General features: G+C 28.3%; 2 protein-coding genes across 3 annotated transcripts; one reads left to right on the top strand and one right to left on the bottom strand.

The window, feature by feature from the left end:
* LOC113385414 lies at window positions 1–2,676 on the bottom strand. The gene is made up of 6 exons (XM_026623262.1): window positions 2,580–2,676; window positions 2,207–2,339; window positions 2,013–2,142; window positions 1,549–1,643; window positions 355–591; window positions 1–147 (listed from the first exon to the last, which is right to left on the bottom strand). The coding sequence occupies exons 1-6, from the start codon at window positions 2,648–2,650 to the stop codon at window positions 46–48; spliced, it is 768 nt and encodes a 255-aa protein (XP_026479047.1). The 5' UTR covers window positions 2,651–2,676; the 3' UTR covers window positions 1–45.
* Window positions 2,677–3,587: 911 nt separating this feature from the next.
* On the top strand, window positions 3,588–15,012 carry LOC113384649 (CLK4-associating serine/arginine rich protein-like). Of its 2 annotated transcripts, none has more exons than XM_026622397.1 (13): window positions 3,588–3,779; window positions 3,877–3,974; window positions 4,411–4,577; window positions 5,189–5,326; window positions 5,413–5,528; window positions 5,873–6,045; window positions 6,693–7,058; window positions 7,231–7,422; window positions 7,667–7,936; window positions 8,959–9,154; window positions 11,879–11,954; window positions 12,042–12,147; window positions 13,905–15,012. In XM_026622397.1, the coding sequence occupies exons 1-13, from the start codon at window positions 3,681–3,683 to the stop codon at window positions 14,428–14,430; spliced, it is 2,523 nt and encodes an 840-aa protein (XP_026478182.1). In that variant the 5' UTR covers window positions 3,588–3,680; the 3' UTR covers window positions 14,431–15,012. The 2 variants fall into 2 exon arrangements, with proteins under 2 accessions (XP_026478182.1, XP_026478181.1); XM_026622396.1 differs by having other exon boundaries at window positions 11,876–11,954.
* Window positions 15,013–17,007: the final 1,995 nt, after the last annotated feature.

Here is a 17,007-nt window from a genome sequence, read left to right as displayed (position 1 = left end):
AAAAGTAGAATTCCGAAACAGTAAAAAATGTAAAATAATTAATATTTATTCAACTGGCATTGTAGAAACTGTACTATGAGGTGTTGTAGGTCTCGAACCAGCTACTGAATGCGTTGTTGATGCATTAATTGAAGCCATTGTTCCCATCTGAAATAATGTATAATGTTGAATGTATTTATTTATCAAAATGCATCGAGTACGTGGCAAAATATACAATAAAACCAATTTCGCATTTTGTATAAAAATCAAATATCAATATAAATTTTATATACTACTTTCTATGAAAAAGCAATCAACGATATTCAAAATAATTTATATTAGAAATATTTTATTATATTAATATTTATAACTCACTCTTAAATGTGCAAGATCCTCTAACTTTGTCAAATCAGATAATTCAAGATACAATGAGTAGATGAGTAACCATCCGTAGATTGATATCAAGATAAAGAGGCACCAGCACAAAGTAATTAGGATATTATAAGAAAATATCAAATCATTTACAATTGCAAAAAACAAAAATGCAAATAATCTGAATAGTGTAAATGCAGCAAATACATATATCCACGGCAGCATCTTTTTTTCATATTCCTGCAAAGATAATAAATCCAAATTATAGAATACAAATATTATATTCATTTTTATTTGATCATTTAAATATTGTCAAATAATTTTATATTAATTTGATTACCTTCAATTTTAATAAAATTATATATATATATATATATATATATATATATATATATCACATCAAGCAAATTATGTCTATGAATAAATATTTGCTTAGGTACTTGCAAATTATTTTGCAAACCTTAATTCGAGTTCATCAATTAGAGTACTGGTAAAGTTTAAAAACTTTAATTGTCTACAATAAATACAAATACAATATCAATTTAAAATAAAAGGGCTTCTTTATAATACAAGACTAAAGCAACAGTTAACAACATCTAGGGATGGAATTAATTAATTAAATCCTGATATAGCTATGTTATGATTTATATATGATAGAATATCATAGTAAATAATTTTTGACAATAGCTATTCTGCAAAATTTGCTAGATTGTATAGAATAAATAAACTCTGATCCTAAATGTTCATAATGCACATTAAGCTTTCACATTGAATTAACAATATACAATATTTATGCCAAAATACCTTTTTCCAATTTTGATTAATCCTTTTATTATCCGTTAGCTAATTTGAGATATGAAATGAGTTTAATTATATTGATTACTAAGATCTTTTTTTACAATAATAAATATAAGAAGAGCATTATAATTACATGAAAGTATTAGGGAAGCTATTAGTGCATACACATAAAATACAATTCATTTTTTATAAAGTTTGAAAATTTTCATATTTTCATATTTTCATATTTTCATATTTTTATTGTTGAATGAATATTGTTTTGATTGTTCTTTTATTTATCTAAAATGACGCTCTTAAGTTCATTCTTTAGGATTGTAAAATGGGGCAAGTTTATTCTATTAAAATGCCTTTACCTTATTTGAATACTATTTCATTAAAATAAAAAAAAATAGTTCTCACCTTTCGAAGAGCTACTATCAACATTACACTTGTCACAAGAACACAAAATCCTCCAATCAGGGAAAATAATGCAAATACTATTAATGCATTTCGAACTAAAAATAAAATTAATGTACTATGTTACAAGATAGTTTTATAACAATCGCATATATATTACAATATTGCATGAGTCTCTACCATACATAAATTAACCTCTTATGGTTTATTATTTAGTATATGATTAATTACATGCATTTTGCAAATATTGATCTTACAGAAAATAAAGAAAAAAGTTCCTGTATGAATTTTTGTTATAAAACATTCTCAATATTGAAAGAATTAATGTTTGGTTATGGAGCAAATAATTAGATGCGACTAAAGAGCTTACAAATTATACTAGAAAAGGTCAGAGTCACAGTAATTTTTTTGTAATAACTTTCTTAACATAAATGTATAAAAGTTTGTTGATAAGTTTGAATTCTTACCATGAACACTCCCTACATAGACAAATTCGAAGGAAATTATATAATATCCATAATGCGTGCTGCCTGGAACTGCCATTGCTAAGCAATATATATCAAACATAGCAGTTGCCATTGTAAATAGAGCTAAAAACTGCAGAAAAATATATAATTTAATTAGTTTGTAATTTATTATTAGCATTTCTTTGTTATCTTACAACTGAGAATCCGCTCATCCATAGTGATCCTCTTTGAATATCAATAAGAAAGGCATCTTTCAGGATAGGTTTCTGATACCATGGTATTTTGACAGAGCGCATAGACCTGCTCGATTTTAAATTAGTCGATGACCTAAATGATAAATTATTGAAGGTAAAACTGTCTGCTTCATGTAAATATCAAATATGTATGCAAAGCAAATTAGAAGAAGATATAAAAAATATGTTCTATAGAATTTTAAAAGAATAATATAACAACATATATTTTATATATCTTTCATAACATTACGATCAAATGAAATTATCTAATTATAACTCTAGGAGACTTTCTACTTTACGCTTTAGGTTAACATATTTTTAAAATATTCTGTACCTTCCAGTCATATGTGAATAAACTGAAGGATTCGACCTATACGTCGAAGGAGTTTTTCTTCCATAATTCATCTTTAAAATTTATTTTGGGCAACCGTTATTCACAAAATAATAATAATAATAATAATACTGTATATTAAAATGTTAGAAAAACATTATCATATATAATGGTATAATATTATTACACCACATGTAATACTATATTTTCATTTAAATAGATAAATGAACAGATTAATATGAATTAGTATTTGATACGTGAGTCACTAATTAATTTATAATTTATAGAAAAGGGCGTGTGACATTGTATTTGTAAATAAGTTCAACTTTATTTACACTGACTTTTATCTATGTTTTCAGAATTACGTTCAGAGAGCTAGGGAAGTGTCACAGACTCGATGGCGCTGCAAACGCATGTTACTCGCCAGCAAATTAATGAAAATCGAAAATGAAATTTTTTGCATATCTTTATACATTTTGAAGGTCCTCAGAAAAAATGGATGTGTGTGTATGTTTTGTATGTCCGCGCTTTTTTGTCTACGTTTTCGGGCGCACGGATCGACCGATATGAATGGTTCAAAAAACATTCGTTCCTATTAATAGGGAAAAGAGCTGATTAGTTTTTGGAAAGGCAGGTCAGCCGTTACGGAGATACGGAGCAAAGAGTGCAAAAAGTAGAAATTCGGGTTTTGAGAGAACGGAGTATCCGAATTGAATATTCAAAAAACATGCAATTTATAATAATTGGGAGAAGTTGTGTTCAGTTTTTGGCAAGGGCAAGTTTAGCCATCTTAGAGATACCAAGCTAATTGTACAAACAATGGCAGTTTCTGAGAGAACTAAATTACAACAAAAACTAAATTAAATTAAATTGTCTACGCAATTTGGGCTCCCTCGGTAGGAGTGCCAACCTGCCAACCCCATGCGTGTGTTACCCTAATATTTGATGTCTGGAACATTATATAGCAACTGGCAACACTATTTTAAACATTCAGATATCAGCGTATCGGCATTTTCGCGTTTTTGACATTTTATAAATAATTGATTAATATGTGGATGTCAATTAGTGATTTATTGTAAATATTGTATATATACTTAATACAAAATGTGGCACGAAGCCCGGAGACAGGAAAAGAAGATACGGGGTATGCTCGTTGATTATCAGCGACGTGCTGAAAGGAGAAGAGATTTCTTTGAAACTATCGTAAGTTAAATATAATTTGAGAAATATTCGGTAATTCATGCCGAACTTTAAACTATTTTTATAAAATGAAACTGAAAGTTCAATTAATAATTTACAGAAAGCAGATCCTACACAATTTCTGCAGATTCATGGGAGACAATGCAAAATCCATTTAGACCCGGCTGTTGCAATTGCTGGAGATAGTCCTGCTAATATGTATGGCATAACGTTTTTTCATAACTAAATTAAACATATCAATTTCATTTAAACAACCAACTTTCGACTTTATAATGTATTTATGGAGATGATACATTTATAAACTCTAATACTAATAGTTTTTCACAACGATAATATCATAGGAGTGAAATTTTTGCAGAAGTATTAACATTAACATTAAGTATTGACATTTTGAATCAAAATTGATTGACTGTTATCATTTAAAATCAAATTTGATTAAGTTTAGTGTTATAATATCATTTTACTATTTTTAAGTAAATATATTCATAAAAAGTTGGTTAAAACTTATTTCTTTTGCACATACAGCCCTATAAATTTACACCCATATTGTATATGTAAATATATTATGAATATAATCTATTTTTTTTGTTCTATAAAAAATACATGTGTAAATTTAACATAATTTTTGGTTTAGGATGCCATGGCAGAATAATTTAGACAACATGATTGATCGTTTTGATGTTCGTGCACATTTGGATTATATTCCTGATACCATTCCTTGTTATAAAGAAGATTTAACACCTGAAGAAAGGCACTGTAATTATGAGAGTTATCGGATATTGGCTCAGAATACATTTCTTGGTAATTTCTTTTTATTTTTATACTGCAATATTTAATTATTTATTGGTATTCTCATAACCTTAATGCTTATTAAATTGTTAAAAAATACTTGCAATATATAAATACTAATCTTCATGAAACAAACTATTTATATTTAAAAATAATTAAAATTAACTAAATATAAATAAGTTTATAGTAAATAAATTAAATAATAAATGAATAAATAATAAAATAGTTAAGTTATAATAAATTTTTTAAATATTGACATGAGCCTTATTATAATTTCATCATACTGACGGCTTGCAAAATTGATAAATAAATAAAACCTATAAATATACAACAAACTATTAAGGAACATCACTCATCCAATTTAAAAAAGTCTAGATTAATACAGTTGGTGATAAAAGTAACTAAACAATAATATTTATTTAATAGTTTTTAATATAATATTAATGCTTATTTTGTATTCAATATTGAATATGAATTAGATACTTTTTGGCTTTGCCTCTTTCTTAAGAATTTTAATAAAAAAAAATTATATCTATTTTTCATAATACTGGACTTTCAGGTAAACAGACATGAATTTTTTTAATTCATTAAAGTTTATGTAATTCTTTGATTACTTTTTACAGGAATTCGGGAAGAAAAGTTTTTGCAGCAGTTGGCTTATGAAGAGCAATTTGGAATAACCCCTGAAGAATCGAATAAAAAAAAGAAAAGTAGCAGCAATACTGGAGCAGCTATTGGATATAACTATGAGAATACTGAAGGTATATTTATAAGTTGTTTTTTATAAATTGAAAATGTAGGTGATATTTCAAGAACAATTAAATCATTGGTTATGTTTTGTTCTCAGTCATACCTGGAAAGTCTGAAAAAACTGATAAAGATGGAAATTCGGATAGTTCAGATTCTGAAGTGGAAATTGATATGGATGTTAGTATTGATATCACAAAAGTGGGATTAGCTCAGGTAACTAGAAATAATTTACATATTAATTATTCAATATTAGATCTAATTTAAACATTAAAATTTGTGAGTGTTTTCAACTACGCTAACTTTGTAAAAAAATATAACATTTTGCATGTCATTTGATAATGATGTAAATTTAATATTAACATTGAATAATCATGATGTTATGATATCGTAAATGTGATACAGTGATTAAGAGGTGAATATAATAATTCTGAGCCCCATGTGATGTTAGAATGATAATTGTAGTTTTTTATCATATTAGTTCTATTGCATCTAGAAGGAAATAAAATTATAAATAATGAAATGCTATTAATATTAATTATCTACTTAATATTTTATAGGCAAATGAAATGAATATTGCGGCACAAGCATATGGAATGGCAGATAATGACTTTTATTCATTTTTGACTAAAGATGCTGATGAAGCCGAATCTTTAAGAATAGCTAGAGAGGAGGAACAGGAAAAGGCTATGTACAGTGGCAGGAAAAGTAGACGAGAAAGGCGTCAGCATAAGTATGATATACTATTTATTTCTATGTATGATTTTTTGTCTCTTTAATTGTATTCTACGTGAGTATAACTATATATCTGGATTTTGTTGTTGTAAGTTATGATATTACTCTGCTTCAAAGAGGAGTTATATATATTATGTATATGTATGTGTGTATACATATTAGGGTGGTCCTTAAAATGGTCATTTTCGAATTTCCTTGCTCCCAGGGGCTCAAATGGTTCCAAATAGATAAAAAACAATTCTCTGAAAGTTTTAGCTCTTAATATTAACATTCAGATAAAGCGCAATTTAATTAAAGTTTTGTATGAAAAAATTTTCAAAAATTTAAAAATGTTTTTTTACATGTAATTTAGCGAACAAATGAATGATTAAAACTCATTCATTTATCGCTAAGTTATACCTAAAACTATTTTTTTAAATTTTCAAAATTTTTTTCATGCTCTTTCCATACAAACTTTAAACAATAAAAACATTTTCCTTCAATAAAACTGTTTTTAATTACTGAATGGTTGCCCAAGAAACAATTTTATCATATTATTTCACCATCTGAAGAAAAACCTCTCGCTTTATATATATTAAAAATGTTTCTTATGTGCACATTATCCCTTTCTTGACTGAACCTGAAGAAAATATTTCTAATAAATAGGGAAAAGCGACTCCTAGACCATCATTTCACATCATTCAGTTTTGCTGTTGAAAAAGCCCCAGAGGAAGGTCCAAAAGTAGAAAAATCTGTATCCCGATCACCATCACCATCTTCATTGGGTCAAATAACATATATAACTTCTTTTGGAGGGGAAGAAGAAACAGGAAAACAAATTTCAAATAAAAGTTCTGGAAGTATTTTAGAGAAAGGAAGCACCAGTAGTTTAAGAAAAAAATCTACATATGCTGATAAATTAAAGAGTAGTTCCGTTCGAAGGCGCCGAAGTAGGAGTAGATCTCGAAGAGGGACTAGGTCAAGTAGGTCAAGATCAAGAAGTCGATCACGTAATGGACATAGGCGAAGCAGGTTTGTGAATAAATCAATATGCATAATTGAGTTATATTACATTTCATGAATTTGTTAGATTTGGTGTTATCAATCAATAGCAAATATTTTAGTTTATTGCATATTATGCCTTCATTTTTTAGTTAATATATATTTTTATAGTTTTTGATTATAGTTTTCAAATCATATTTAGGTCATATTCTAAACCACGCAGTTATAGACAACGATCTCGTTCCCCATATTCATCACATAGAAGACGTAGATCGAGAACAAGATCGCGGTCAAAAACTCGTTCTAGCCGCTACCATAATTCCAACCGTTCTCTCAAATTGAGTAGTAGGAGACGTTCTAGGTCGAGATCAAGAAGATCGAGATCCAGAAAAAGGTATGTAAAAGTAAAGGCCTATTTTTTTAAATTTCTTTATATTTAAGATCTAAGTATATATAATAATTAATGATATATTTACTACTGATTAATATTGATATACAGTTTCTCAATAGCTTTATTTTTTAGTCAACTTTATTCTGCAATTTGCTTATATTACAACCTTAAACAGATACTGCTGACAAATATGATGAAATAATGTTGATTACAAATTTATATTCATGTGCAATACAATGTTTTGCAGATCTAGATCTCGTTCTACCTACTCTGACTCTTCAAGCAGCTCTAGATCTTCCCACAAGAGCCTGACAAAGAAACTATCCCCAACTGTTTCTAAAGATAATGACAATGATAATTCGAAAGACAATTCAAGTGCAAATGATGTACATTCACCTGTGGCTGGACCACCAATAAAAAAATATTATGGAAGGAAAAAGGGCGATGAGAGTTCTTCTGAACTGAGTTTATCAGATAGTGATGATAGTGACAATAGGACAAGAGAAAATCCTGATATGTGAGTATGATCATTTTTTTTTTATTATACTATAAATGTCAATAATAAATTATGCTTTGTATTAAGGAAAACATTGTTTAAGGGGGTTGTTCTTTTTTTATTTTTCTTCGTTTTGGTTTTGAAATTTTTTGATATTATGAAAGCTAAAAACCTTAGAATTATTTAAAAAAAAATCATCTCAATATATATTTTTTTGACGAAGTTATAGATATATTTATCTCCATATGTATGATCCTCTGAAAGCGTTTTTTTATCGCTCCGCGAGCTATTGTATGCCAGCTGCCTCTTTTTCATTATAATACCTCATGCACATGACCTTTTTAATGTGTCAGCATCTTTGAATACCATGGTGTATTTAGTACATTAAATTAAATGGTGTATTTAGTACATTATATTAAAAACTTTAAATACGTTTTTCTCAAATTGACTTTTTTCAATGCGGTGCCACAAATTAAAAAAAAACTACAAGTCGGATCGACTTGCATTTTTTTTAATTTGTTCACCACTGCAATACCTAGTCCCCCTACCTCAAACAACTTGATAACATTACGCAAAAAAATTTTGCGAAGCTTCTCGCCCCCAAAAAAAGGCCTTTTTTGATACTTGTTTTTTCAAATAGCTGCCATATTCTCCCTGCTTGCTTTTTTTCTTTAATTTTGGTAGGGGGACTGGATTCAAACTTCTTCTTCAACGTAGTTTTTTTTTTTTTTTGTTTTGGGCGATGCGCAACGGTTTTATCTGTGGCACCGCAAAAGAGATCGATTTTGCAAGACCGACTTTGGCGCCCCCTGGTTAAAAAATGACGGCACAAAAAAAAAGAAGATAATCACGTAATATTCTATGACTTTGTAATTTTTGTTTAATAAAAACCGCATGTCTCTATGATAAATACATTTCGAGAAAAACGAAAACAAATATCTTGCATTTTTTGTAACAAAAAAAGAACAACCCCCTTAAGAAAAAAAAAAACTAAAAATTGATATACAATATTATCAATTACAATTATTTTATTTTATTTACAGACATACAAATAGCAATGCTTCAACAGATGTTCAATCTTTAACAAACAACAGTTCTGGCACTCCAGCTCAATCAACATCTAGCAGCCTATTGATAGCAAACCCGATCATAAGCAGTACCAATACTGGTACAAGCACTAGCGTATCGGGTTTGTTTGGTAAAACTAAACCTAATGCGATCAACAAAGCCGCCAACAAAGTCAGTAAGAATCTTATTTTATTGCCAAATGTGACAAAACAATACATCGTCATTTTCAATTTCATTTTAACTTATTCTTCATCTTATTAGTCTAATATTCATGGCAGTCAGCATATGCAAATATTAAAATACTTTGAACAAACTTTCTTGAAATGTTATTAATTTCAATTTTCCGTAATCTTGTTTAAATGCTTAAATGACTGTTTCTATTAAAATCTAATGTAAAATCCAATATTTAAACAGCCTGTGCTCATCTATAAGAATTTCGCTGTAAGTGCGGCGTCGTTTTTATATTGTTAATTGTTTTGGTTTTTATTTTGTATTTCATTCTGAATCTTTTACATGTAAAGTGGCACCCCGACATACGAGTTTAATTTGTTCCGTAACCACATTGAAATGCCATTAATTTGTTCAGGCACTGTGGTTTCTGTTAGATATTTTGAACTGTTGCAACTTTTTTGAGGTGATTTTGTAGATAATTTAGAGCTCAGAAAGCTGGAGTACACCCTTCATCAACTCCTATTTACACACAGTACATATCTCTGATGTGTTATCCTCGTACATCCTTGGCAGTAGGGAATGCAATACCGATAGAAAATTTCAATACCGGTATTTCGGTAATTTTTCATTTTAAAACCGGAATACCGGTAAATTACCGGTATTTTTATTATCTTCAACAAACGTAAACAAAATTGAAAGTTACTAGTACAAATATAAAAAAAAATTATATACAACTACAACTATATTCAACTAAACAATAAAATAAAACAATAAATTTATTTTTTTAAATAATAATTTAACAAAAGTATATGCAATTTAATTAATTCATTATCACTATCAAGTATATTGAGTACTTTTCACCAAAAACAAACTTATTAGTAAGAAAGACCAAAAACTCATAAAAGATCATATTACATTATTATAATAAACTGTATTGTCTGTATCCGATGTGTTAAATTAGCATAATCTCCAATATTTAAAAAAAATAATTTTTCTACACTATTTTAAGATCGGATACTTTGTCGAGATAAATAATAAGTTACTATAATTGTTGAGTATTGTTATTTAAAACAATGTGATGCTTCTATAGTATTTTCAAACTTCGAAACGTTGTCGAAAAATAATATTTTATATTTGTAATAAAAAGCAAAAATATTTAGTAATGATCATAATTATTATGTATAAATTTAGAAAAAAATAAAGATTACGCAGTATGATATAAAATATGTTGGCACAAATATCACTTAAAAAGCCGTTACATATTTACAAAAGATGAAACAAACAGAATTATCTATCAGTCCTATTCTATTTATTGTAACACGATATGAAGCCCTTTGGAAAGCAATAAATATTCAGATTAATGATGAGTTGAGATAATATTTAACATATGTTTATCTTATAGAAGCACGTGAAGATATAGCTGTTTATGTGATTATGGAATTTAAAGATAAATTTGTTCCGAGAAATTTAAACATTAGGGTATTATGTATCAAATAGCGCTTATGTAAAATTACCGAAAATACCGGTATTTTTGGAATAAATACCGGTAAAAATACCGCCGTAAAATCGGGCGGTTTACCGGTAATTCGGTATACCGGTATTGCATTCCCTACTTGGCAGTGTACAGTACAGTACAATACAGTACAAAGTTTTGTTTTTATCCATTATTAAACAAGTAAATAATATTTTGCAAATTTATAAAAAGCAAAAAACGCGAACTCAACGTATATAACAGTACATGCATCATTAATGTACAGTCTAAATTTTAATCGTTATTGTACAATTAATATTAATATATAATTGAAATAACTAACTTAAATTATTATATTTTAATTTTGCCATTAACGTTTTTATAGAAAACTCTTGAAGGCTCAAAGCTTGTATCTCGAATTTTGCTTGTATATTGAAACAGTCGTAAGTCGGGTTTATGTTGGGTCATCACTGTAATATTTATATTCATTAATTATATCATTAATTTTTTATCAGGTTGCTGCATAACCATTATGAAAATATTTAGCAATACATTTTAATTAAAAGATCACATATTCTAAATTAGAGACTTAAAGTATTTTAATTGAACTTAAAATTCGTGCCGTGATAATGAATGTTATGATTAATTGAATTATACAATAGCACAGCACTTTTTTTTTTATTATTGTGCTATAATGTGAATGGTAATAATCATTACAAACATTGAAGTGCTAATTTTTCTACAAAACACAGAACAAAGTTAATTTCATTGCACTCTTGGATGTATATAAAGTCCTATTTTATGTTCATCAATCGTTATCACCAAATTATGCGTTATTGTATAAAATGTGGATGCATTTTTTTATTTATTTTTAGTGTTCCAGCATTTATGATTCAAATGTATTTATGATTAAATAGTATAGTAAGTAAAATAATACAAATATTGGAATCATTATAATCAAAGTTTAGATATTTAACTAATTAATTTTTTTTATTCATTATTAGTTTCTCTTTCTAGAGATTAGTAAAGATTTGAGATTTTTTTAGTAGGAATTTTGAAAATTACTTCACAAACTCTATTTGAAGTGGACCCTTTTGTGGCACACTGCCGTATAGTATACTCAGTACACTATATACCGCTATTAACTAAATTATTCATTATTTAATTCTAAACTAGCGTTATATTAGTTTTGTTCTATATTATAAAAAACATTTATATTCTTTTTATGATTTTAATGTATATCATTTTAGCAGACCAGTTCAGGTGGCGGAATTTTGAACATTCAAGAGCGCCTTAAAAGGAAAATGCAGGCGCAGTTGGCACGAACATGTACGTTTTGTAAAAATGTCTTAATTTTAGTGTCTATGAATTTGCAATATATTGATTTGTTTTTATTTTTAATTTTTTCCTAACTAGTGAAAGCTGATAAAAAGGCAGAAATAGAGCGTAATGAAAGAGTTTTACAACAACAAATTGAAAGAGATGAAGAAATGAGAGAGATGGCTATAAAAATTAGACGCAGGTTTGTTAATCCTAATATATTTTACTCAGTTCATATCAATTTGGTTGTCTAAATAGTTAACGTTGAATATGCATGGTCATTCAATACTATTATCGGTTTACAAATCTGATTTGTAATATTCAGTTATGTGTTATCATCTTTTTATTCAAATTCTTTGAGCAAAAGGATATCTCTTAGAAACTTTGTAATCATAAATAACAGTTAGAGTAATAACATCACTTTTTTTATTTTGTTTGGAAAAATCATCCATATTGATGGTTTTCTGACGCAACCTCGTATCTCAAAAACTACTACTTTTCAAGAAAGACAAAAAACGTTTTATAATGAATTTTTAAACCTTTTTTACTTTTTTTTAATTTTGAGAATATTTTATCTTGTGATAATTATTTAAGACAAATATAATATTACAAACAATAAATCACTATTTATTCATTAATTTTTTAAGATGCTTGACACAGAGTAAAAAATGTAACAACTTTTTTTGAACTCTCAGACTCTACTTATGAGTACACCCGTAGGGTAAGATATTGTAATGGGCCGAAAATCGAAATTCAAAATTTTTACATTTCTCGTCGTTTTGAAGGTTTCGGAACGTTTTGGCATACCTCAGAAAAAATGGATGTGTGTGTGTGTGTATGTATGTATGTATGGATACAAATTTCCAGTCACGTTTTCGGACGCACGGATCAACCGATTTGAATGGTTCAAAAAACATTCGATTCCAATTGATAGGGAAAAGAGCTGATTAGTTTTTGGCAAAGGCAGGTCCAGCCGTTTCGGAAATACGGAGCAAAGAGTGCAGAAAATAGAAATCGACTTTTTGAGAGAACGGAGTATCCGATTTGAATGATCTAAAAACATTCAATTAGTAATGATTTGGGAGAAGTGTTTATTAGTTTTTGGCAAAGACAGGCCCAGCCATTTCGAAGATACGGAGCTAAATATGTAAAAAATGGCAGTTTTTGAGAGAACTAAGCGTCCGATTTGAATGATTTAAAGAACTTTCTGCTTGTCTTAACAAAATAATTGATTTTGGAAAAAAAAATTTTTGTTTCAATTTTTTTTTTTTTTTTAATTTTTTATGTATCGAAAATAATTCAGATTTTATTTTTAATTCTGACTATAGTTCTAATATACTTTAAACAAATAATTTCAACTTTGCAATTCAGTTTATATAATTCTTATGAATATTAGACAATGTTACAATATTTATAATAATTTATTTGAAAACATTCAGTATTCCTCGAACATTTCGTTACGGTACGGGAAGTTCCAGCAATTTGCCTTAAGGCACGATGCCACCCACCCCACTAGTTCATTAATTTTTTAAGATACTTGACGCCAAGTAAAAAATGTAACAACTTTTCTTGAACTTTCAGCCTCTACTTATGAGTACACCATTATTTTGTTCAATTATTTTATTTTGGAACTGATCAACTTTTCAAATATGAAAAAGTAAATAAACAAAAATTGATCAAGCGGAATTGGATGGGAGGAACTTACCTGATATTTCTAGGAATTATATGAACTAATTTCCAAGGTTAAAATCATTCATTTGAAGTATATAAGAGAGTTTTAAAATTGTGCTTTAAAAAATCAAGTAACGAGGTTGCGTCAGAAAACCATCGATATATAAAAGTTACAGAATTTTGAATGATAGCCTACATGGATAATGTTTTGTGGTGTTAAAACACATGCAGGTTTTATGAAATATCGTTTAACATGAAATTTATGTCGATCGCAATCATCTGTTTCAGGCAAAGAGCGATTCGTCACCGTTACAATAGCGATCAATCTTCACATTCCTCAGATGAATCTAGAAGTCAATCTCGTTCTAAATCACGATCGCGGTCTGCATCTCCTCAACCTGTAACAAATGAACTTCCGAGAGCTTCATATAGTGATGTAGTTACTAGATGTCACAATGATTTGAATGAATCAATTTCTCAAGGTAGTAAAAAATATTCAGCACGTGAAGATCGCTATGAAGACTCAAAGACTTATAAGGATGAGGAAAACTATAAAGATAGTAAATCTCATAGAGATGATTATAGATCTAATAGAGATGAATCAAAATCTTATCGAGATGATTCAAGATCCTATCGTGATGACTTCAGGTCTCATCGAGATGAAGCAAGATCCTCATATCGAGATGATTCAAGATATAGCCGAAGAAATGATGATTATAGCGGAAGCAGTAGTAGTAGCAAGAAGAAACGCAGTGACGATAGTGATAATGGCCAAAACAGAGGTTCAAAAGTTAAGCCCTTAGTTGATTATTAAAACAACTTTATTTTTTATGTGATGAAAATTACTTGTAATACAAATATAAACTGTGTATATAACGGTACAAATTTATTATGCATATTTTCTGTTATAAGAATGTATGTGATGTAGATATGTAAATGTTAAACTATAAAGTTGAATTTTTATTGTGAGCATATCCTGAAATGAATCAGGCTTTAGTTGACATTATTTTTGAGATTTTTCTTCCAACTGCTTAAAATATTGTCCTCCAATTTTTATTATTACTTTTTTATGGGTTTTCAAACATTAATGCTCTAAGGAAAGATAATGCAGGGGACTAAAACTTCTAAGAAACACATTGCTGAAAAATTAATATATGTAAGCCAAGAAACAAGTATGAATTTTAAACACTTCTTATGCCTCATACAGGTAATTATTACTGTCAAACCCTAAATGACGATTGTAATGAAATTCGTAGTGTAAAAATATTTTGAGCTCATTTGAGTATCAGATAATAGTCTAATAAACTCTGCAGACAGACTGATGGTTGACAATATTCCAAAAACCTTTTTCAAGCAAAATAAGTCAATAGTTACATTTGTATGATGCGCTCAATACCTTGCCGATATATATATATATATATATATATATATATATATTTTTTTTACTAAATAGAAGTATTTTACAAAATTTGATTTGTAACATTGCCATTAATTTAACACAGACAAATTTCGATTCTTACCGTAAAATTTTCGCCTAAAAATTTTTTTTTGTTCGCATAATTAATTGTGTTCCATCGCGAATGGTTGTGAAGAACTTTATATAAAAAAAATCCTTTGTGTAAGAGCAATCAATACACTCATAAAACAATTAGCTGTTGCAAATTCGTTGAGAATATATTATTACGAAATACCATGAGGATATGTGTTCCTTAGTATTTCATTAAGTATTATAATAAGTAAATTACTGACTAGCGTAAGTGCAATGATTAATTATTAATTGTTCTTATCTTAGTAATAAAACGAAACATTCTGTTAGAAAAACGACCAATATCCCGCTTTTATTTTTTTTTTATTGACTATTAAAATGTGTCTAATACATATATCTAATATAGTTCATTTTTTTGTTGAAAGTAATATAGTTCATTTTTATGCTGAATATTGGGTACTTAGAATTACTATGTCTTTGATTCATAACTTATATTTAAATGTGGCAGAAACTATTCGAACTCATATTCAATGTGGTAAATAAACTTGTATATTTCATAGAATTATTTAAATATGTAAATGTTGGAAATAAATTTTACTTAAATGCATGGTCGTCTACTTACATATTTTATATTCTTACTTTTATTTAAACTTTTTGACCGCGAATTGCAGAGGAAATTTTCTGTAACTTTGTTACGCAGCTGATGATTAGTCAACGAAATTTATTGGTAAATTTGTTGGTATTTTCTATTTCAATTCCGGCTCCCGAACCGCTAACCATATATCAAATATAATTTTTTAAACAATATAAGTATTTTCAAAAATTTAAAGCTTTTTTAAAAAAAAGCCTTTTCTAAAAATTATATTTTTTTCTACTAATAAAGTTCCAGCATTAAAGCACGATGTCATGCGCTACTAGTTTTGTTTCTAATTTATGCCAATCTAATCAATTATCAAATCTAATCTTCTCAATGGACAAACTTGACATGGCGGTAAACAATTAAAGAGAGATTGATCATCCTGACCTGTGAAAATTCTGTAGTTGAGAAAAATTACGCTTGCCAGTAAGTTGCCAGACTCACTGCAAAATTTGAACTAGGTTGATTTCAAATACTGCCTTTATCCTAAAGATATGCTACCATATATTAAAATGTTATTTTCTGATTTCAGATTACTGCAGGGGTCACAAAAAGTTCTATTGAGTTTAGAGATCTTCATGAACTAATATACTATTTTGGGGCAACTCACAGCCTGGTAATAGATATGCCACGCCAGATCGTGAAGACTTGGTGATGTGTTATATAAGGTAACATATTAATAAATTAATAAGGCAAGTTGCTGAAACTTCCCGTACCAAAAATTATTATTTTTTTAAGATTGACATTTTTGAAAAAAATTTACTCTGAAAAATTATATTTTTGAGTAACTATAAATTTTTGACAAAAGTTTACTTTTTTTGAAAAAAAGACCTTTTGAAGAAAAGTGTATTTTGAAATATTTTGGAAATTTTGAACTTTTTTTCAGAGCGATCGTACTGCTTTAACTGCATAGAGCCGAAATATCGAAGCGGATAAGCGCCTCGCCGCCGTCTAACGGATAAGTATTGGTACGGAACCCATAGGAATGTAAACAAAATTTATACTTATTGTTAAAATCTCTATAAAATATCTGATAATTTGATGTGCATATGTCTAATGATCATTTTTGACCGCCAGATGGCATTTTTTTCACTTTTTTTTTCTAGATCTTCGAAACCGCTAACCCTGCCTTTATGAAAATTTGATCAGTTCTTTATCTAGTTAATACAAGCAAAATGTTTTTAAAAATATTCAAATCGGACGCTCCGTTCTCTTAAAAACTGAGTTACCGTTTTTGGCACTTTTTGCGCCATATCTTCGGACCTGCC

This window comes from Ctenocephalides felis, unplaced genomic scaffold (genome assembly GCF_003426905.1).
Source record: "Ctenocephalides felis isolate EL2017-DRISC unplaced genomic scaffold, ASM342690v1 CF-g0.4_SCAFFOLD_03571, whole genome shotgun sequence".
Lineage (NCBI taxonomy): Eukaryota > Metazoa > Arthropoda > Insecta > Siphonaptera > Pulicidae > Ctenocephalides > Ctenocephalides felis.
Note: the sequence above shows the minus strand (reverse complement) of the source record. Positions and strands in the feature narration are given on the sequence as shown.

Bases quoted from the DNA above. Each gene is read 5' to 3' on its own strand.
- LOC113385414 (XM_026623262.1), bottom strand. From the start codon at position 2,650: ATGAATTATGGAAGAAAAACTCCTTCGACGTATAGGTCGAATCCTTCA. The intron at 2,143-2,206 runs GTAAGATAACAA...ATTTTTCTGCAG, and splicing joins GGATGAGCGGATTCTCAGTT to TTTTTAGCTCTATTTACAAT. The intron at 1,644-2,012 runs GTAAGAATTCAA...TTTTATTTTTAG, and splicing joins CTATGTAGGGAGTGTTCATG to TTCGAAATGCATTAATAGTA.
- LOC113384649 (XM_026622396.1), top strand. From the start codon at position 3,681: ATGTGGCACGAAGCCCGGAGACAGGAAAAGAAGATACGGGGTATGCTC. The intron at 3,780-3,876 runs GTAAGTTAAATA...AATAATTTACAG, and splicing joins GAGATTTCTTTGAAACTATC to AAAGCAGATCCTACACAATT. The intron at 3,975-4,410 runs GTATGGCATAAC...TTTTTGGTTTAG, and splicing joins GGAGATAGTCCTGCTAATAT to GATGCCATGGCAGAATAATT.